This window comes from Lycium barbarum, chromosome 6 (assembly GCF_019175385.1).
Source record: "Lycium barbarum isolate Lr01 chromosome 6, ASM1917538v2, whole genome shotgun sequence".
Lineage (NCBI taxonomy): Eukaryota > Viridiplantae > Streptophyta > Magnoliopsida > Solanales > Solanaceae > Lycium > Lycium barbarum.
In genome coordinates this window covers 135,665,223-135,687,347 of record NC_083342.1, presented here as the reverse complement: position 1 = coordinate 135,687,347, position 22,125 = coordinate 135,665,223, and the positions used below count along the sequence as shown (strand labels likewise).

At 35.7% G+C, this 22,125-nt stretch overlaps 2 protein-coding genes across 2 annotated transcripts; both read right to left on the bottom strand.

Annotated features, from left to right (window-relative positions):
* Nucleotides 1–8,808: 8,808 nt before the first annotated feature.
* LOC132599312 (actin-depolymerizing factor 5-like) lies at nt 8,809–10,111 on the bottom strand. Its single transcript, XM_060312621.1, has 3 exons — nt 9,951–10,111; nt 9,501–9,760; nt 8,809–9,156 (listed from the first exon to the last, which is right to left on the bottom strand). Exons 1-3 carry the CDS (start codon nt 9,969–9,971, stop codon nt 9,006–9,008), a joined length of 432 nt encoding a protein of 143 aa, XP_060168604.1. The 5' UTR covers nt 9,972–10,111; the 3' UTR covers nt 8,809–9,005.
* Nucleotides 10,112–17,413: 7,302 nt separating this feature from the next.
* LOC132599311 (uncharacterized) lies at nt 17,414–22,125 on the bottom strand. Its single transcript, XM_060312620.1, has 4 exons — nt 22,042–22,125; nt 20,803–21,989; nt 18,366–18,708; nt 17,414–17,853 (listed from the first exon to the last, which is right to left on the bottom strand). The coding sequence occupies exons 2-4, from the start codon at nt 21,840–21,842 to the stop codon at nt 17,590–17,592; spliced, it is 1,647 nt and encodes a 548-aa protein (XP_060168603.1). The 5' UTR covers nt 21,843–21,989; nt 22,042–22,125; the 3' UTR covers nt 17,414–17,589.

Here is a 22,125-nt window from a genome sequence, read left to right as displayed (position 1 = left end):
GGCATTTTACCAGCTTATGCACACGCATCGCATTTATCATCGCGTAATTTAATAATAGCATTTACTTACTGTTGAATTTCAAATATATTATCGCACAGATATTACGACGTCATTTTATTTTCATCTAAATACTAATAAATACATACTTTATATTAGGGGATATTTGAGCACACTCAGTATATGATTAATTTAAAATGGGTCTCTTATTTAAATTTAGAAGCCAAACAATTTCTTCCATCCAGCCCAGCACTTTAAAAACAACCAGCCCAAATCAGTTAACCCATCATTTTAATTCACCCCAACCCAATTTTCAGACCAGCCCACATCTTCAAACCACCAGCCCATTATTTTAACCCAATACTCAACCCACTACCCGAATTTACCCGACCCGGTCCAGCCCATCCCCTTTTTTTTTTTAACCCTAATCCCTAATCTCTTTCCTTTCCCTTCATCTTCTTTATTTTTTCTTTCAGCCGCCCTTATCGCCTCTCTCTTCTCTCTCACGTTCTCCCTCTTTCATCGTCATCCACCACGCCGCACACCCCGCTCCCACTTCCCTCTGTTCCCCACTTTCCTCTGTCTCCCACTCCTCCCTCTCTCTCTCTCCCGCTCCTCCTTCTCTCTTCCTTCAAACTAAGCGAAAAACCTATAAAGAGGGGGAGGTTGAATCATTGAAGGGGACCAGATTTTGAACCCGAAGATCCCTTACTTAAATCAGATCAAAAAAACCGAAATCCCAAAAATAAAGAGTTTTTTTTGGAGTTGGCCGAGATCCCCCTAAGAAAAGATTATTCTTAGCTGCTTCGAATCTCTGAAAATAGGAGTTATTTTAGTCCCTTTGAATACCCGAAAATACAAAGATCTTTAACCGTTCAAATTCCCTTCTAAAATATTAGTTTCAGTTTTCTTGATATCATCTCAAAAATACTAAATCCATTCTGTTTTTGCTCGTTCGAATCTGAGTGCCGAGAGCTCGAAGTTTGTGTTGTTTCGAGGTAGTTCGAAGACTCGAAGCCTCACTTCGCTGCACTCGAAGAAGGTAAAAAAGCTTCCTTCGTTGAATTTATAGTGTCTTAGTATGTTTATGTATGTTGACGATTGTTAAAGTTGGATTAATTATTAGTTTAGCATATTAGTGAGTTTAGTATTAGAAGTTTGTTTAATTTCGTATGAAATTCTTAAGTGTCTGCAAGTTAGTTAGCGATTATTATGTGATCATTATGGTTTAATTTAAGTTAATTTAGCTTAGCATCTGTCGATATGGGTAATTTTGATTAGTTATTAGCTTATTGATTAGATCTTATGTAGCGATATTTGTCATGGGTCGTGCTTAATGGTCACTTGTACCTCTAAAATAGTTGATTAGTAGTAACCTGAGTCATTTGTACCTATATGCAGCTACTTTGCCGTTAGCTGTCCTTCATAACTAGTATGATTTTCCCCTTAGTTCAGTTAACCATGAGCCGGTCTAGCTGAATATTGATACCAGTACATTCATCTATTGGCATAGTTAAATAATTTCATGCTAATTTAAATTATATATGGTTGGCTTGCTATTTTTAGAATGATGTTTGCTTTAGGCCAAGGTCAGTAACTTCATTTTTTTTATCTTCCAGTTCTGGTGCAAGTCTGTTTTCTGTGCTTAATCAGCTGTTTAGTTCAACTGTCGTTAGGATGTGCTCAAATGCTTATATGATGTAGTTTGTTGTTTCATCTGGTTGTTTGTTGTTAGTTTACCTCTGTTCTATTTTAGTTTAGTTTAAGACGTGCCGAATGCTTCTGATTAGTGTTTAATTTGTCTTATACTTCTAGTATGCCTGTTATTGTTTAAGTCTATTCATGTTTCATCCTATTTTCTAGAACTTGTTTTGGTTTCATGTTTAGACAATTGGACGAATGATTTAAGTATGAGACCGATTGGAAATTGCTGATTGCTTATAGGTTCAATTATTTCAATTTGGTTTAGGCAGTTTGCTACTTTGACTAAGTGTATGATAGTTTAAGTTAAGCATTGGTCTGTCTCCTGTCGCCATTGTTGTAATCCAAATCTAGTCAAGTTGTTAGCATATGAGGCAACTCTAATGTGATTTAGTCCATGATTTATTGATAAGTTATAAGTTGGTTGAAATATGTAGAGAATTTCTATCCATTACATGCCTGTCATGATATTTCTAAACCATTTGCAGTTTCGGATATTACATGCCTGTTGTAACTTTAGTTGTATCTTCGGTTCATTATGTGCTTTTTCTCAACTTTTGTTTAAAACCTGAAATGATTCAATTTCGATGTTTGACTGTCTTACATATTCAACCAGTTGGTGTATAACATTTATGAAAATAGCTTTCTGTTCGAATTATGGGGATTTTCCAGTTTTTTCTCTTGACTGCTCTCTGGATGGTTCAGCATTCTTTCTTCTATGGTTATTGACTTCATCTAGAATGTTGGTTTTACCTGAGGAAGGATGGAATTACGTATCTTCATTTTGTTGTGTGTTGTTGATTTGAAGAAGTAGGAATAAGATAGTTTTCGATACCATATTCATTCACATCAAATGGACCAATCAGACATCAAATGAATATTTATGGTCTTATAAACTATTGAAATTTTCTTTAAAATCAGTTCTGCTCCTTTAATACTGCGTTGGTGTTTCCATTGAGATTAAAATAAGTGTTGAAGCTCTGAATAAGTGAAATATGCTAACATTAAGTGTTTAACTCACTTAGATCCTACTGCTTGTCTTGTTGAGTTTAAACTAGATACTGAATTGCCTAGGACCCCCTTAAGTATTAACAAACAAGCATAAATTTGGTATATCATGCGTGCGGCCTGTTTTCCCTTTGTATATTACCCTTCTCTTTACATCTGTTCGATTGAATCCAAGTGGAGTTATAAATGATAAGAGCCTTCAAATGCTTTTCTTGGTCAGTTGAATTGTGGAGATGTTAATGTGTTAAACCATTAGTGTTTGTCCTCTCTGTGTTGTCTACTCTTGAAGAGAACAACCGATTTTGGTTTCAAAACAAATCACCTTCTCCTGTTTCTGGTTAAATGTTTTAATAATCGACTGTTATTTCTAAAATAGTAATAACGTAGTTGAGGTCATTTCTGTATTTTTCGTCACTGCTTTTCCAGTTTAAACGTGAACAAATCTGGCATTTCGATTCTTTTATTTTTAATCTCCATCATGATCTGAAATACTTAATCCAATAACATAAGGTATATATAGAGTATACACAATCTGCCGGTTCGTTTGAGTTTATATTTCACACGTTTAATATAATTCATTGATCGTATACTAATCTTTTTCTTTCATTTTTTTTGCATGAACCTCACATACGAGTCCAAGGGACTCGTCCCCTTCCGCATTCGGTGTTGGGCTGAAAGCCCAACATAATCTCCTCGGGTCATCTTCCATCAGCCATCCGCAACAATCTATATATAAAAATTGTTATTGGGCCAAAGCCCAACAGCAACCCCACACGCAGCATTTTCAAAAAAAAAAAAAAAAAACGTGGGCTGAGCCCACTGCCACCAGTAGCACAATCAGCAACCCTAAAGTGGGCTGAGCCCATTTTAATATCTCTTGCTCCTTTATTTCATTTTATGCATTAGATTTGTATTTGTGCAACTAACATTTTATTTGTTTTGTTTCCTTAGCTAAATGAACCTTAGTAGAATTAGTATGAAACTTAGTTTCAGTGAAAGGGGTAGTTAATTTAAGAAAAACCAATTAATTCCAGTTTCATTTTCTTCTTTTACATTATTTATAGTATCTTAATATTCATTTTCAGAATAATTGATTTTTAAAATAGTATGCTTTGAATCAAAGGAATTATGTTTTATTGTTACTATCTTAGAAATTAAAACGTCACTAACACACAAATATTAATCCAAGTATATTTTATAAATATTTTAGATTGATCCGATTATACATATTTAGCCAAATATAGTTAAAATCAAGTTAACAAAAGAGAAAGAAAACTCATCTCGTCTTATATTCTATTTATAGAATAAGTCCAATTATTGTACATGTTAAAGTTCTTATTTTGTACAAATTATTATATTTTCTGTAAATCTTATTTTAACTAACATTATTTTCCCTTAAAACTTTTAGCGATAATTGTAAGCCATTTTCTAAAAACTAAACGCTATATTTAGCCCTAATTAATTAACCTAAGTTTGGCTGGTAAACCGCAGTTGGCGGATTCTAAAGGATGCCTAACCCTTTCCCTTTACGATAATTAAAACCCTTACCTAAAATCACACCGATTAGGCAGACCATTAACAGAGATTTAGGTAGCTTTACCTTAGTTAATAATTAGGTGTCCTAATTCACCTTTAAAATCAATTAGGTGGCGACTCCTTAAAATAAAATAAATAGGAATCATCAAAATGTTGTACTCCTAATTTAACCCGGTTAAAAAGGGGTACGACAGCGCCATCCAAATATCTCGGCCACGCAGACACCACTCAGGGAGTCTATTAATGATGACCTCTGAATAAGGCTGCCACACAAACTACGATAGAAAGAACATAAAATTACATGATAATAAAATAAATAAATTACACATAAGCGTAACTATTATATCAAAACGCCATTAACAACCATAATTATGATAAAATACCTGGCCATCTATTAGGTTGTCCAATACATCCCTACATATGGGTAGCACATCACGTGCCTCATTTTCACGGGATTTACGATGAGTCCACTTTCGTGCAAGAGCCGTGTGTGGCGGAAGAGCCCTGCATGGTGGCTGCATCGGTATAATGCGCTCCCAAGACCAAACCTATATTAAAAAATTAAAATAAATACATAAAAACCTTATAACTATCAAATAGGACAACCAAATAAAATTATATAATTTTAAAGGTCACGTACCTGCAATAAGGAAATGAATCCACACACATCCTTGGCTTTCCTCAATGAAGCGCGGCATAAACAAGTATACAAATATGACAATGCAGCCGCTCCCCAAGCTTGTCTACTCATTGCTCTAAGATCACGCATGTCAAGAAAATAGTCTAAATTAAGTAAGTCACCGGACTTATCCGGAAATATCGTGCCGCCACAAAGCCATAGCAAGTACAACCTAACCCGCTGTTGCACATCAATTTCTGGGGTCTGATCTGTAATGTCATCTAAGCCTCTAATATATTCAATTAATTTATGTACTTCTAACCTACTAACACCATTAAAACAATCCAGACCGGGTGCCCAACCAGTAAGCTCATGGATCAATTATTGCCACCCAACAATATCTATATTTCTAGCATTAAGATCATTCAAGGGATTACCATCAACAACCAAGCCAAACATGACCTCAATATCTTGTAATGTGATGGTCGCCTCACCTGTACGCAGATGAAAGGTGTGCGTCTCAGGACGCCATCTCTCTATAAGTGCAGTGATGACTGCCCAATCATATGATACACATCCTACCTCTACTACTCCCCTAAATCCACACAGGCCAAAGTAGTCAAGGATGCGAGGATGAAAAGGATGACGCCTCACGTGCTTCCAAAATTCGGTATCCGTGCGGCGAGGAAACAGGCATCCGGTCGGTCCTCTCAAGGAACCATCCCACACAACCTCTGATCGATGCTTCTCCTGGAGTGTTAACACATCGTACACTTCTGGCCCCGAATGTACGCATACCCGTGGAAACTCCATACCTTATACAAAAAAAAAAATGAAGTCCAGATCAAGCTATTTGGAGTAACTCACTATTAAAAAAAATATATTATTCCAATTTTAGCAGAACAAATATGCACTGGTTAGATAAAGCCAACTTCCATACGCCTTATTTAGAAACCACTGATAGTGGACCACATTAATACCTATAAGGTATAGACAAAATAATTGTCCACCCACTTAGACTTAGGTCCCATATAATAAAGCATTATCATGCTATTTTGACATTTTAAGTTTTTTTTTTTTTGGCTACTGAGGCATCAATTAAGTTTCACTTTTCTGGCTATATAAATATCACATTAAAGGTACAATGAAATATATTGTATAACAATCCATTACAAAATATATTGTATAACAATCCATAACAAAATATAACAATCCATAACAAAATATATTGTATAACAATCCATAACAAAATATAACAATCCATAACAAAATATATTGTATAACAATCCATAACAAAATATATTGTATAACGTGGAACTGTCCACGTTTTACAAATATCCACAAAAATAACAAAAATAACAGCAACATAACAATCCATAACAAAATATATTGTTTAGTTATTCAGATCTTTTATATAACAATCCACAAAAATAACAGCAACATAACAACAAATTTCTTCAAAAGTGCTACTAAACAAATCGGACCTTTTATATAATAATGCTTCTAACAATCATATCTTAAGTTCAAATTAAAATAACACAAACGTATTAAAATAACACAAATAAAAAATAACAATTAAGATATATAAGACAAACAGATCTACATCTACTATAAATATACAATATTATATGAGTTAGAAAAAATACCTTAATTTAAATAGTAATAAAAGATAAAGATGAAGAAGTTGCTCCAAAAATTAGATTGTAATGTAGGGTTTAAAAAGAAAATAAATGGAGGAGAAGAAAAAGGAGAAGGAGATGGAGAGGTACAAGTACTATAAGTTTTTTTAATGGAGGAAGCGGTGGAGAAGAATGAAAAATTTTAGGGCATCTGAATGAGTGAGTCGTGGAGTGGACAGTCACGTTACAAATATAAATTGTATAACGTGGATCAGTCCACGTTATACAATTTTTATTTTTTTTAATTTTTCGTTGAATGTTTCTGACAGTGGAAAAAGTTTTTTGGGGTATAATGTGGATCAGCCCACGATATACCCCTTTTGGTATATAAATTTTTAATGATGCCCTTTTAGTTTACACCGTGTATTTTTATACCCTTTAGGCTCCGGACTCAAAAAATGTGCATCATTCCAAGGAAGACAATCAAGTGTTCAAGAGACAAGAATAATTTGAAACGTAATGGACAATTTTGAAGGTAGCTAATTATCACCTGCTCGCATAATTTTTGGGATTAGGAATCTAATTAGTCATTTTTTAAATTAGCTATATTTGTTATAAGTACTAGTTCTGACACATTGTCTAGGCATCATTGGCTAGGTCGATGGTTGCATATGATGTTCGAAGTGTACCAGTTTTTAATTGATGGAGTTAGTTCAGCAGTCATCTTAAAACTATCATTTTCTAATTTGTACAATATCATGAAATATGATCATATGAATATGGTATATTTAGTATTTACACGCAGACATTGCTGATGCTACTTATAATAATTACAATTCTTGTATTACGTAAAGATATTCCTTTTCATAAACAAATGCATGCACTCAATAATTACTACCTAATAACTGAGAAACCGGATAAAAGGGCATGATTAAAAACTTAGCAAAACAGATTCGGGTAAACCAAAAGAAGCACATTAAGGATTTATTAATCATGTTAATAGGATTACAAGGTATCTCAAGGCAAAACTATTGGATTACCATATTGTGTGCAAAAGTTTTGAATTGAAACAAAGGGAAATATTAATAGAGGTATTTTGCTCGTATAATCATAACTTTGTAGAGCACAAAATAAATCTCTTTTCTTCAACATTATTTAACCAAGGTCAACTGAGTGTAGTGACATCACTATTCAGGAGTGGATCCATACTGATTTCAACTTTTTAATAGTGCAGCCACCCACTCCCCATCATATGTTTATCGTTTTATCTCTCAAATGATTATTGTTATTATTATTATTATTATTATTATTATTTATTTATAATTATAGTATGTGAGCCACCTTACATACACCTTATTTAATTTTACGGGATAGCTACTATCTTCCTTCCCGAATTATTATCAAAAGACTGTAGAAAATAAAATTTGGATTGCCAATTTTAGCAAGATATTAATTAATTACCCGGTAAGACATGTCATTATAATTAGATTCAGATCAGGTAGATCCGTCAAAGTTTTGATGCTAAAAGTGTGTGTTGCAATAAGTTGATCCTCATATTTAACTTGAGGATCTTCACTTAAAGTAATAAAATAAGGTAGTCAAACTTCTTGTTAAACAAATAAAAATAATGAAATGAGTAGACAAGGCTATAAAATTATGATCAGACTAAATAAGAAGCTACTTGAGAATTTATCTCTTGGGCAGATTTGACCTACTGCGCTACACACACATGTTTGACCCGAATGACGACAGGTTAGACAAATTGGATCATGCGCTTAAGCCATAAACGTATTTTTATCAAAAAAAAGTCGTCATTATTTAAACCTTGTATCATAATCTATATTACTCGATAATTTTAGTATAATTTTCGTCGACAAACTAAACGACCCCTTAACATGCAAAGGCAAATGTAATTCCCAAAAAGCGCCACTTGCCGCCAAGGATGAATGAAAGGAAGATCTGATTGTCTCCTCATTGGATCCGTTTGGTAAACATCTATTCCACATTATTCTACACTGCTCCAAAAGATTGGTTCAGAAAAAAAGAACCTTCAAATTTATCTTTTAATTTGCTACAAAAGTACCTAAGTCATTGACCTGATGAAATAAGGCAGCAATTTCATTTATTTTTACCGCGAAAATCTTTTTCTTTAGTGATAAGGAAAGAGCAAAAGCAAACGAACACTTTTAATAAAGTTTGATAGCTTTACCCTTATCGTGACAAAAAGGTATTAACACGTATTAACACGAGATAAAGTTATTCAAAACTCATAATTAGTAGAAACACTAGAACACTTTGTAGTTAAATTAGTAGAAAAGGACATAATAGTTATCACAAATTAGAAGGTTGGATCAACCTTGCTTAGTAGATCTTACAAAAAGGTCACAATAGTACCACTAAGGAAGAAAGAAAAAAGCATCTTTGCCCTCTAAGTGGAGTCATTATTATATTAGGAACAAAGTTTGAAAAAGAAGGCAAAAAACACAGTGCTTTAATTTGTTTGCTAATTAGAAAAATGGGACATCTCATTTGGCTCTGTCCTTGATCAAATCAATTCCCATCTCAGTTGGATCAGTTGCTTGAAGTTCATAGCTAATTCCATCTAGCACTCTCCTCAGTCCAGCTTTTGATGTTGCATACAATATTTTTGCTCTGATTCTTGATTCTGTTGGTGACCTGTTTAATTTAATCCACCACCATTATCATTAATACTATTCTCAATAGCTTTCAACAAATATAAGTATGATAATATGTGGGAATTTAAAATTTAAATTTGATGAGTTAGAACTTTAATTTACTCAGCACCGAAAATTGGAAGGATTAGTTGAATTGTGGCATGTTATTTAACAGACCTAATCAAACTTTGGACAAATTGCATCATGATCCGTTTATTAATTTAATACATTTTAGTCCATCCGAATTTGATTCGACCTGTCCATTTGCCACCTCCAAAAAGAATAAAAAAGTGCTATATACGAAGAGAATATTGATCAACAAGTGGAAGAACGAGAACTACAAACCAGGCAATGAAGAAGATCTTGCTCTTTCTGCAATTATCAACTGTAACAAAATCGAAATCAAATACGGCATATCGACAATCATCTTTGGGGAGAGCTTTAGCCAAATCCTCATAGTTTTCTCCAGCCCCACCAACTTTGTCAACTGTGACCAATCTTGATTTCTCATCAATCTTGTAAACTATGTACCTATGAACTTTCTTCCATTTCATATCCATGTAAGAATTCTTGCATTCATCAGTCACCCACATGCCCGTAGTCGCCTGTTAATTATTCACCACAAAAACAATTGTCAATAATTATAATAGCTACACCTCAGTTTCAAAAAAGTTAAAAAATCGACTATATGAATCATCAGTAACTATGTTACAATAAATGCATATCCAAAATTTAAAGTTAATGATATTCAAATTGAAGTAAAAAGGAGAAGAGGTGTTTTCTTTGAATAAATACCATCTTAAAAGCCATAGCCATGGTGGAGGATGCAAGTAAAAGAGAGAAAGTTTGATATTGTTTCCTTGTTGTCTAAGCAAGTGAAGAGGGTGGAAAATAGAATTGGGAAAAAATGGTTGAGTAGAGGGGTTTTAAATAGGATTTGGTTATTGAAATGCCATTAGATTATGTGTAATATTACGAGTTTATCTATATTAGATCTATGCAATTTGTAATTGAATGACCAAATTGGCCTCCATCGGGATTTCTGCTTGGTCTTGGAAGCTGTTGCCTAACACAGGCCCTCAATAAAGTTCTATTGTAAAATGGGTTAGAGGCTGCTTAGCTTAGCTTAAAAAAATGGCTTATAAGTTGGTTTGATCAAAAAATTGTTTAGAAGTAAAAAAAAAAAAAAAAGTTGGGCTAACTTATTTTTTTGATTTATTCTAATCACTTTTTTTAGCTTATAAGCTGCTTTGCGAAATACCTAAAAAAAAAAAAAAAATAGCTTATAAACTGATTTGACCACTTATAAGCCAATCCAAACGGGCTCTTAGTATTTTTTCTCTAAGAATGTTCTGGGTATGTAGTATTTTTTCTCTAAGAATGTTCTGGGTATGTAGGTCCTCCTTTTAAGCAATAATTGATTAGGAGAATTATCAGTTGGTTGAGGACATATTAAGGAAAATTATAGTAATGCTTGTGGTTATCATCATTCTCAAAGAAATATTGGACACTGAATGCCACATCAGTGGAATATTTTCTCAATAATGGTAAGGTCTCAATTATTTTTCGCGTATCTCAATTAATTTATCGAGTACCTACACTTTCACTGTTACAATTTGTCTTCCAAATATAATTGTGAACAAATTACCTAATATTATTTTTGTGGTTATTTAAATTTGAACCCTGATCTTGACGATCTTTCCCACATTATTGACCACCAGTTACATCCTTGGGTGCACATTACCGGATTTGTGAAACAATGGAGAGTCTTATTTTAAAAAAGAAAAATACATACGAAACATTAATAGAATCGCGACCCCAATTAGTTTAGGCTAAGACGTAATAATTGAAAGGATAATTTTTTCATGGACCAAATTACGCGTACTTTGACTATTCTATCAGTTACAAGTTATCTCCTACCATTTCAGGTTTTTGGACAATTCTTTTTAACCACCACATCTCGTTTTTGAAGTAGAATTAACCGGGAATGGAAACTTGGAAAGACAACTTTTTTGGCATGGCTATAGAGCTTTATTTAATCTGAGAAATACCCTTCATTTTAGCTGCAAAAAAATGTGGTCCATTTTTAGGATAGACAAGCACATCTCGTCTCTCTTTTTCTCTGGATTCCTAAAAAGTCTTGGCGTGAAAGCAAAGGTGAAAAATAGATTGGTCTCACCCTCTTATCCGTCTCTACATGTAAGAGAAAAACAAAACTTTGAAGATCCCAAAGACACCATGAGGAAAGAAAATAATTAAGAATTTAAAATTCCATTAGGACCTTATATCTGCTTATCAGTCCAAGAAATGCATCACATTTAACTTGTAAAATTTTAACCGACATTTTTATTTGGACACCGCTATTTAACATGTATCTATTTTCCTACAATTTTAAACGTCTATCATTTCAGAATAATTTCAGACATATGATGTCTGAAATTAGGCTTGATAAACCCTAACTTTAGACAAAAATCTGAAATTACATATGATTGAAGTTCAGGAAAAAATAGTTGAATTTCAGCTATATGTGCATGAACTTCAGACAAAAATGACTAAATTCAACCATATACAGTTAGAGTTCAAACAAAAATGGTTGAAGGTCACCCATATGTCTGAACTTCAGGCAAAAATGACTATACTTCAGGTAAAAATGACTAAACTTCAGGCACATGTGGCTGAACTTCAAACACTGAACGTCTGAAGTTATTCCAAAATGGATAGAATTGCAAATATTTATGCTACTTGGCATAAATGGTAATTCCAAATCGGGTATTGTGCACATTTCAATAAGAATGATTTATATTGAAATGAGACCCTGATTTCAAAGATACAAATCCCAAAGGTTTAGTTTACCCACAAGATTGTCTAAGAATGTAGTAAATAATCTCATTATTTTAATGTTTATGTCATCAAATAATTCTGCAAGACACTGTATGTATCAGGTACATGAATAGCAACTTCGTGAGTTCCAACAAGATATGGAAGAAAAGAAAGAATCAGAGAAATATTAGAGAATTACAAACACTAAAATCTAAGAGAGCCCATCAGAGCAAGTAAAGATTTGGATGTCGATGAGGAGACATGTCATATTATCAACTTGGCCCTCTGCTGTTTCTTTGTGAACCTAAAATCCTATCAGCCCACAATTGGATCATGTGCTTTGACTATACTTCTTCCAAATATTTCCGTTTTCCATTGCTTTATGAATTCATTATTCGAAACTTACCGATCTAATTAATCAAATTTTCGTTTGCAGGAGGAAGCGTTCCTTACCGGGAGTTTTTCTATTCCCATGATCCAAACCTGACATCTCTGATCATTCTTTTTTCACCATATTCCTTGGTGCTTCCATTTTCTATTGTATTCTCAAGGTAACTATATCCAAGGGTGGAGGTAGACTTTAAAATATAGGTTCGTTACAACTCAATAACTTTGATCCAGATCATGTGTCAAGAAATTGAACTATGTATACTAAAACTAAATTCAGAAACTAGTCACTAACACTTGAGGCCGCTCGCCTAGAATCCAGAACCCATAAAGTTCAAATCTTAGATCAGCCTCTTCTTATGTGCGATAATAGACGCTTACAACCTCACTGTATTTTAGAACATGTAAAGAGAAAATAGCTGCTTTGGTATGACAAGACACGTTTAACACCTCTAGCCTCTTCAAATGGAACTTTCTGTTCTAATATACAGAGAATTGTGGTTATAGATGAAGTATATACTATTGTGGATCTTCCCGATGGATGTTCTAGTGGTAGAGCATAATTATCCCTTACTGTAGATGGAGGCCATTCTTTGTTGGTGGCTAAATTTTTGGTAATTGGCAAAAACTTGATACCACAAATATGATCACACGGTAAAAACAATATCTGCAGTAGCCCTCTGGCTTTTTCTTCTTTGTTGTTTTGGCTGTGATGGCAATTGCTCTGCAAACTTGACTTTCTATTATCCTTTTGGGATCAGACAACAACTCTCCAACAAAGTATGTAGCCCAAATATATTTTCCAATGGAGGATGCTGAAACAACTGTCAGCATCACAATTCACAGATCATAAAGAGAGCCTTCAAGTTAGGTGCGTGTCACGAGTTTAAACCTGCTTCGAACTAAAAGCCTGATATTTAAGTAAAGAAGGATAAAAAAACAAGTTAGGCTCATGCCACAAGTTCGAGCTTGGCATCGAACTAAGACCCTGGTATTTGAGTAGAAGGATAGAAGAACCTGTTATCCACTGAATTTCGGACCATTCATTCGCGGTCCCTCAGAGGATTTTCAATTATCCAAAAAAAATAAAAATGACAGAACTTATTTCCTAACTTGGTCCCTTGTAGACATACGATGAATTGAGTACAAACAAGGAAACATCGAATAATCAAACGATGATACAACATGACACCATACAGCATAAACCTGAGATTCTCCATTGCTTTATGATATCAGTATTCAAAATCCACTGGCCTAATTAATCAAATTTTTCACCGCACTACCTATTATAGTCGAAAGCGCTCCTGATCAAAAGTATTCCATTGCTTGGTGTTTTTCATTTTCTATTGTATTCTCAAGGTAATTATGTCCCGGGACGAAGGTAGGCTTTGGCGTATGGGTTCGGCACAACCCAATAGTTTTGGCACAAATTATGCATGTGTTAAGAAATTCACTAAATATATACAAAAACTAAACGGAAAAGGGCCAAATATACCCCTGTACTATCGGAAAAGAGCTAAATATACCCCTCGTTATACTTTGGGTCCAAATATACCCCTGTGGTTATACTATTGGTTCAAGTATACCCCTCCTCCGTTAAAGTTGTCCAATGTGGACATTCAATCCTACGTGTCACTAACATTCGATGAGGTGGATGCCACCTCAACACCCCTAACCCATTTTACCCTTCCTCTCTTCCACCACTAAAATTTCCTTCCCCTCCACCACCATTGCCACCATTACCGCAACCATGACCACCTCTTCAAATTTCTAGCAGATCCGCCTCCAACAGGGGATCAGAGGCACATTAGAAGCCGCTTATTCAAAATTTCCTTCCTCTTTAATTTGAATGTCCTATGAATTTTTTTTCCCAAGAAAATGCATACTTCCAATAGATAGTTCTCTGTTTCTGGTCTCAGCTATCATCCTTTCAATCTTTAGATATTTTACAAAATGGTTCATATCTTTTGTACCTTAAAATGGATGCCCTCCCAGATATATTGATTATGAGAAAAAGGTTTTACTGGTCGAAGAACAAAGGCATTTACTCTGTTTTACCTTGTAATGTTCTTAATCTGTTTATTTTTTTGTATAAAAATATTAAATAGAAATATTAAACTCATTCATAAACATTGCTGAAATCTGCTTAATGATGCTGCTTGGAATTTGAAGAGGTGGTCATGGTGGCGGTAACGGCGGTGGAAGGGAAGGAAACTTAATGGTGGAAGAGAGGAGGGGTAAAATGGGTTAGGGATGTTGAGGTGGCATGCCACATGGCATCCATCTCATCGAATTATTAGTGTCACGTAAGCTTGGATGTCCACATTGAACAACTTTAACAGAGGGTATATTTGAACCAATAATGTAACGACAGAGGTATATTTAGACCCAAAGTATAACGATGGGTATATTTGACTCTTTCCTGATAGTACAGGGGTATATTTGGCCTATTTCCGAAAATTAAATCTAAAATTGAGTTATATAACTAACACTAAAGGTTTCTGTCTTAATATCCAAAATCATAATGTTCAGATTCTGAACGTGTCTGTTCATACGCGGGATAATAGACGCTTAAAACCTAACTGTATTTTAAATAAAATACTAGCTTTGGTATGACAAGACAATTTTACTCAAAACTTGATACTCAAATTTCTTGGTTGTAAAATGACAATGAGGATTGTGGATATGGATGAAAAATATACTATTAATGGATCTTCCTAATGGATGTGCTCAAGTGGTAGAGCATAATTTTCCCTTACTGTAGATAGAGGCCGTTCTTTGTATGGTGGCTGAATTTTTGGTTATTGGAAAAACTTGATACCACATATGATCACATTTCACATGATATAAACAATCTGTACTGTTGGTACTCTGGCTTTTTCTTCTTATTGGTCTTTAGCTGTGATGGCTATTGTACTGCAAACTTTGACTTTCTATTATCCTTTATACAACTACTCTCCAACACAATTTGTATCGCAAATATAATTTTCCACCGTAGGATGGTGAAACAACTGTCAGCATTACAATTCACAGATCATAACGAAGTTCGAACCTGCCACAAACTAAAAGCCTAGTATTTAAGTAGAGAAGAGTAACAATTTAACCGCATCCCACAAGTTCAAATTCTGCATCGAACTCAAAAATCCCAATATTTAAGTAGAGAAGAGTAGAAGAACAAATCAGGCGCATGCCACAAGTTCAAACTCTACATTAACCTAATATTAATGCAAACAAGAAGAACAAGTTAGGCACATGCCAGAGTTCAAACTCTGCATTTAGCTAAGAGCAGGAGAGGTAGAACGACCTATATTCCTGAGTTTCGAACCATGCATTAGCTGCACTCAGAGACTTTTCAACTATGCAAAAGAAAGTGACAGAACCTATTTACTAACTTGGTCCCCTTGTTTTTTTCTTTTGATGACAAGGAACCCGCAACCTCTACCCTTCGGGCGCACACAGGGTAAACCTCACTCCAGTGCAATAACCCGCAAATCACACAGGAGAGATAACCTGCACTAGGCGAGTCCCGTGCGACGAGCTCAACCCAAAAGGCAAATCCCCTGCTGGGGGTTTCGAACCTAATTCTCTGTAATGGAAGCCCATGCTCAACCAACTGAGCCACCTTGCGGATAACTTCGTCACCTTGTAGACACACGATAAATGGGTACAGACAAGGAAACATATAGAATAATAGAAAGATGATACAATTTGACGCCGTATAGCATAAAACTTGATACCACATGTATGTATTACTGCATGATATAAACAATCTGCAGTGCTACCCCTCTGGCATTTTTTTTTTCAATCAAATACCCCTCTGGCTTTTTCTTCTTTGTCGTTTTGGATGGGATGGCAGTTGCCAATTGCTCTGCAAACTTGACTTCCAATTTCGCTATCCTTTGGGATCATACAACGACTATCTGACAAGAATTTGTAGCCAAATATATTTAATATTTTCCAACATAGGATGCTGAAACAACTGTCAGCATCACAATTCACAGATCATAAAGAGGACATTCAAGTCAGGCGCATGCCATAAGTTCGATCCTACCTCAAATTTAAAGCCTAATATTTAAGGAGAGAAGGATAGAAGAACAAGTTAGGCGCACACCACCACTGATTGAACTAGAAATCTAATATTTAAGCAGAGAAGGATAGAAGAACAAGTTAGGCGCGCGCCACGAGTTCGAACCCTGATCGAACTAAAAGCCTAATATTTTAACAGAGAAAGGTAGAAGAACAAGTTAGGCACACGCCACGAGTTGGAACACGGATCAAACTAAATCCTAGAGAAACGTAGAAGAACAAATTAGGCGTATACCACGAGTTCGAACTCTGCTTCAGACTAAAAGCCAGGTATTTAAACATTGAAGAGTAGAAGAACAACCCACCGAGTTTTTAACCATGCATTTGCTGCAGAACAGCCCATTTTCCACCGAGCTTCAACATGTATTCATTGACCCTCAGAGAATTTTCGGTTATCGGAGTAAAATGACAACTTATTTCCTAATCGGGTCCCTTGTAGACACACTATGAAGAAACAATCAAACGATGACACAATTGATACTGCATGTATAATTGCATTATAATAGCTAAAACTTGCTACCACATGTGTGATTGCATGATATACACAATCTACATTGTCACCCCTCTAGCTTTTTCTTCTAGGTAGTTTTAGCAATCTGGCCATGACAGCGATTACCCTGCAAACTTGACTTCCTTATTTCGTTCTCCTTTGGGATCATACAACAACTACCTGACAAAAAAATTTACACCAAATATTTTCCAACATAGGATGCTGAAACAAGACTCTCAGCATCATAATTCACAGATCATAAAGAGGACCTCAAATCTGCAGTGTGTCCTTACCCCATGGACCAAATGTAGGGTTGCTAATTTGCTATTGTTCACCAGAAGTTCTAATTGTTTCTAGCATATGTAAATAAGCAGACACAAGCTGTCCTTGTCTGTATGGCAAATAAAACTAAAGAGAAAATAATTGATTCAGTATTGTGAGATCTTAAGACTAAATTCCCTAACAAAAGAAATAATGGCACAGTTAGCAGATATTTTCATCATTATTGGATAAACACTGTTATACAAAATAAATTTACCTCAATGCACAACTTGCCTAACAGGCAAATCCGGCAATTACAAAGGCAAACCGAAAAGGAGAAAAAGAATTACAGACAGAATACAACACATTGAAGTCAACCAAAGGGTTTGGTTATACAAGGGGACTTCTGGCACCGTAAGCAGCGGAACTATGACTCCTACTGATAGGAAGGTGCACATAAACATCATGAACCTCCTGTTTACATACCTCTCCTCTGTCTCTGTCAATCGCATAGCAAACATATACTGTGTCGATAACATTATCCAAAACGTGCACGAAGTAACCAAGAACCACCATCAGCAGAAGCCATGCCAGAGCAGCAATAAAGTATGCTTCGACACCAAGATGACTAGCAGCTCTTACCACAACAAAAACCTGGAAGCAAATAATCGAAGGTATTTTTTTAGGGATAAATATACATTTTTATACAAACTCGTGTATATTTTTGCATTTCTGGCTAGCGAATGTAATTATTTTTGGCCACGCGGCCAAATGTGTAACTTTCCCTGTTTCTAAGGCAGACAATGAAAGTATTTAGCCATATAGCTTCAGAAAGAAATATAACTGAAAAAGTATATTCTGAAAAGAAAAAAGAAAAAAAAAAGGACAAAAGATATGTCTCTTCACTTCTTGAGATTTTTGTGGCTAGTTCAACTATGTTAGAGCTTTATAAGATTGCTAGCTCTCGTTTTCACTGATATGGAAGGAGAGGAACAAGGAGACCAAATTTTGATATTCTTAATGGTCATCTACAACTACTTCACTCCAAATCTTTCAGAAGAAAGTCATGCACTTGCAATAGATTTAGGAATAGTATGCTCAATAGATTGTCAAATCGATTATTAACTTTTGAAAAAAGAAAACTGATCAATACCCAGACAACTCACCAATACTGCATACACTGTTGAGAGAACAAAGATTATTCCAGCCAGTATGCGAGTGGAGACAGTCTCCACAAAAACTGGGGAGAGAAGATTGCGCTTTAGAAGTTCATATGTCATCTTAGCAGAAGTGCAATATGCTTCACCAGTTATAGCTGCAAAGTTTATGGTGAATTTGTTCACAAACTCAACCGCAGACAGCAAGGAATTGACACAACATCGCAGAATAACGTTCACAATTCCAGAACCTTCTTGTCTTGCATTATCAACCATGGAACGAACCATACGAACCACAGCGATCAGTAATCCAGAGAAACATACTGTGCCTGAGGATGGACCAAACGCATTTCTGCAGATTTTCACAAAAGAATAATACATCAAGCATTACAATATCTGATATTTTAAGAGGATTTTAGCTTACAGAAATTCCAATGAGAAGACTAGAAAGAATTGGTAAAGTTCCAGACAATTAATCATGAAGCTGAAACAAGAACAACGATAAATCCGTAGCCCCAAACAAGTTAGGTTGGATATATGAATCCTCACTGACCATGTTTCTCCATTTAAATTAATCTCAAGCCAACATTATACAAAATAAAACTAAAAATATCAAGTACTAAAGTTCTCTATACATTCTACTGGTATAAAAATCATTAATAGGGCCAAAAAGACTCATAACATGCATACGACTAAAGTAAACATACATACATGACTAGGACTTGCTCCCAACTAATTGGTATCGCTTCCTTCTGCTGTGCCCTACCTTTGGAAAACTCTGCATAGATTCCATGGGATTTAAGTCTTTCGAGACCATTTCCTTCCACGTAAATTGTGGCCTAATCCCCCTCCCCCCCTCTTTTACCACCTTCATTTACCATGGTTTCACACCTAAAGACCGGTGCATATGGTGGTCGAGCAAGACATGACTAAACCATCTCAAGCGACCTTCTCTCATTTTATCCTCAATGTATGCTATTAGCACCTCACGGCGAATGTGGTCATTCTTGACGTTGACTAATCTTGTATGGCCACACATCTATCCTAGCATTCGCACCTCCATGACACTCACCTTGTAGATGTGTTAAGACTCTAGCAGCCCAACATTCACTCTCGTACAACATTAATTGTCTTATAGCTTAACTTTCATTTTAGCAGGCATCCTTCTATCACGTAACCTTGGTACTACTTCTACACCACTCGATTTTACATCTTCGTCTATCATTACATTTTCCTGGAACACTGAACCTAGATATTCAAATTGATTACATTTTTTTATGACAAGCGAACCCGCAACCGCTATCCTTTGGGTGCGCACAGGGTAAACCCCGCTCCTGTGCAATAGCCCGCAAACCACACAGGAGAGATAACCCGCACTAGGCAAGCCATGTGCGACAAGCTCGACCCAGAAGGCAGATCCCCTACTTTCGTAAGCAGGGGGTTTCGAACCTGAGACCTCCATTATGAAAGCCTCATGCTCAACGAAATGAGCCACCCTTGCAAGTAATTGATTACATTTAGGCACCGCAATTCTGTCTAATCCACCTTAACTTCACTCTTCTTATGCTAACTAAATTTGCAGTGCATACATTCAGTTTTACTTCTACTTATCCAAAAATCCTTACTATCTAGAGAACAATCAAAAAGAAAATCCATACTCTCTAGAGTGCTTCTCCATTGTTCAGTATTTTGTTTGACACCCTTCTTTGAACCTCATCCGGTATTGTGTGGATTAACTCATCTATAACTAGGGTAAAACAAGTAGGGGTTCAATGTCAATCCCTGGTGCCTGGTGTATGCATCTTCCTCCCTCTCTCTTAACTCTCCTTTCACATGGTTTGACTCCAGAAAAAATAATGCATAATCATAACACAGTTAAACCGTGAGATTTCAAATTAGATTTGGTTACACTTGGGAAGAATAGTTCTAGGTTCTTTCTTCTTCTTTGATAATCAAGAAATCTGCCTGGTAGACCCTTTGCCGCTTATATACCAGGCTTGGTTCGCCAGCAAAATTTGAACTAGTGACGTGCACCTACCACACATCCAACGTGGTGCTAATTTTGCTGCTGAACCAAAGCCCTAGGAGATATGTTTTTCCTATATTCTTCTTTCAATCATACTGATAACTGAGTAAAGATTGAAAGCATGAACAAGTCAAATGGTCTGAGTTCCAATTAGTCTAGGACCATCTAGTCAATGCAACACAACTGATTACTGGCATTAGTTATTGAGGCTTTATTCCTATGCCTAAGGGAGTAAAACTGCAAGAAATAAATTCCAGGCATACTACAAATATCACAGCCATTGCATGCATGAAGGAGGACAACAAGGTGCTCTCTACAACTTTTACTTTTCTGCTATCATTTGCATAGATAATTAACTGCAAAAGAATAAGCTCATATCCATAGGCACTACACAATCAAAGTTAAAGAGTATGAACTGACCTCAAAGCACTTCTCATAGACCTTTTGGGACCTGATTCATCCTTGTTGAAGTACCATTGAGCAATTGTTCCACTTATCACATAAACCTGTGCCTCAATCATTGATGTTGCAGACCAAAGCATTGTTAAAATAGCAAAAGTATAATAAGCAGGAACCCACCTATCCTGTTTCCATACACAATAGTACTCCCCATTCTTTTCCTTAGGTACCACCTCTCCATTAAACCTAGCAAACACTAAGAAAACAACGATCGGAGCATAATATGCCAACAGCCCTAAAGTCAATGCTGGAAGCACCCCAAACAACCCTAAATTCCTTGAAAGGGCATAAGAAGCAACCCCAATAATCTTAACAGTCAACTCAATCCTATGCCAATTCGCTACAAAAATCCAAACAAGAAGCCCAATTAACAACAACACAAAAGCAAGCACTAAAATCCTATAGGCTAAAGGGAAATCTTCACTACATTTGGAGCTCACAGTACAAGCAACAAACCAGTAGATATCAAGGAAAACAGGAACAATTACAAAAAAAGGAAGTGAAGCATAAACTATCTGCTTCGTATACCTCTTAAGCAAGAAAAGCACAAAGAGCACAAAGGGTATACTGAGAATTAAAGTAACTACAAGGGTCCAAATTAAACTTTTCAAGAAACTAGAATCCGATGAGTAAAGTGAAAAAAAGTCACTAGAACTCAAAAGGTTGGATTTTTCAAGATTACAAGAAGATGAAGTGAAATTGTAGGTAAAAGAGGAAACATGGGAGTGATGTGGATTTCTATGAACAGAAGCAAAGATACCAAAACCAAAAGTACAAAGAACAAGAAGAGTAAAAAGGATAACAAAAGGAAGGTCTTTAAAGGGTCTTGAACCAAAGTTATAAGAGATCTGAAGGTACTGAGTTTGGTCTTCAGGGTCTAAAGAAGATTGGCCAGGGTAGTAATGATGATGAGGTGTTATGGGATCAAGAAGGGGTTGGGTAGTGGTGTTGGTGGGGTCAGCAAGTATAGACTTGTTTGGGTCTTCACTAGTTTTTTCCATGGTGGAAAAATCAAGAATCAAGAAAGCTTGTTGGTGTTAGGTTGTGGAGAAAAAATTGAAAAATGAGGTGGTGGGGGAGTTCATTGGGGTGGTGATGACGATGATGACGAGGTTTGGTTGGTTTGGTCGGTGGTGATAGCTAGCCACCTGAGATTATTTGGTGTTATTCTACTGAGGAATAGATCGGGCTTGTAGCTACCTAACAACCTGAGACGTTGGTGTGTTTCTCGCTAGCAACGTGCCACTATATGGTTTTGTCAGTGCTGGTCAACTGCTGGATATT

Coding starts and splice junctions, on each gene's coding strand:
- LOC132599312 (XM_060312621.1), bottom strand. CDS start 9,971: ATGGCTATGGCTTTTAAGATG. Junction 9,761..9,950: donor TGGCTATGGCTTTTAAGATG/GTATTTATTCAA, acceptor AATAATTAACAG/GCGACTACGGGCATGTGGGT. Junction 9,157..9,500: donor AAGATCTTCTTCATTGCCTG/GTTTGTAGTTCT, acceptor TAAATTAAACAG/GTCACCAACAGAATCAAGAA.
- LOC132599311 (XM_060312620.1), bottom strand. CDS start 21,842: ATGGAAAAAACTAGTGAAGACCCAAACAAGTCTATACTTGCTGACCCC. Junction 18,709..20,802: donor TCTATGAGAAGTGCTTTGAG/GTCAGTTCATAC, acceptor GAAAATCTGCAG/AAATGCGTTTGGTCCATCCT. Junction 17,854..18,365: donor CAACAGTGTATGCAGTATTG/GTGAGTTGTCTG, acceptor ATTTGCTTCCAG/GTTTTTGTTGTGGTAAGAGC.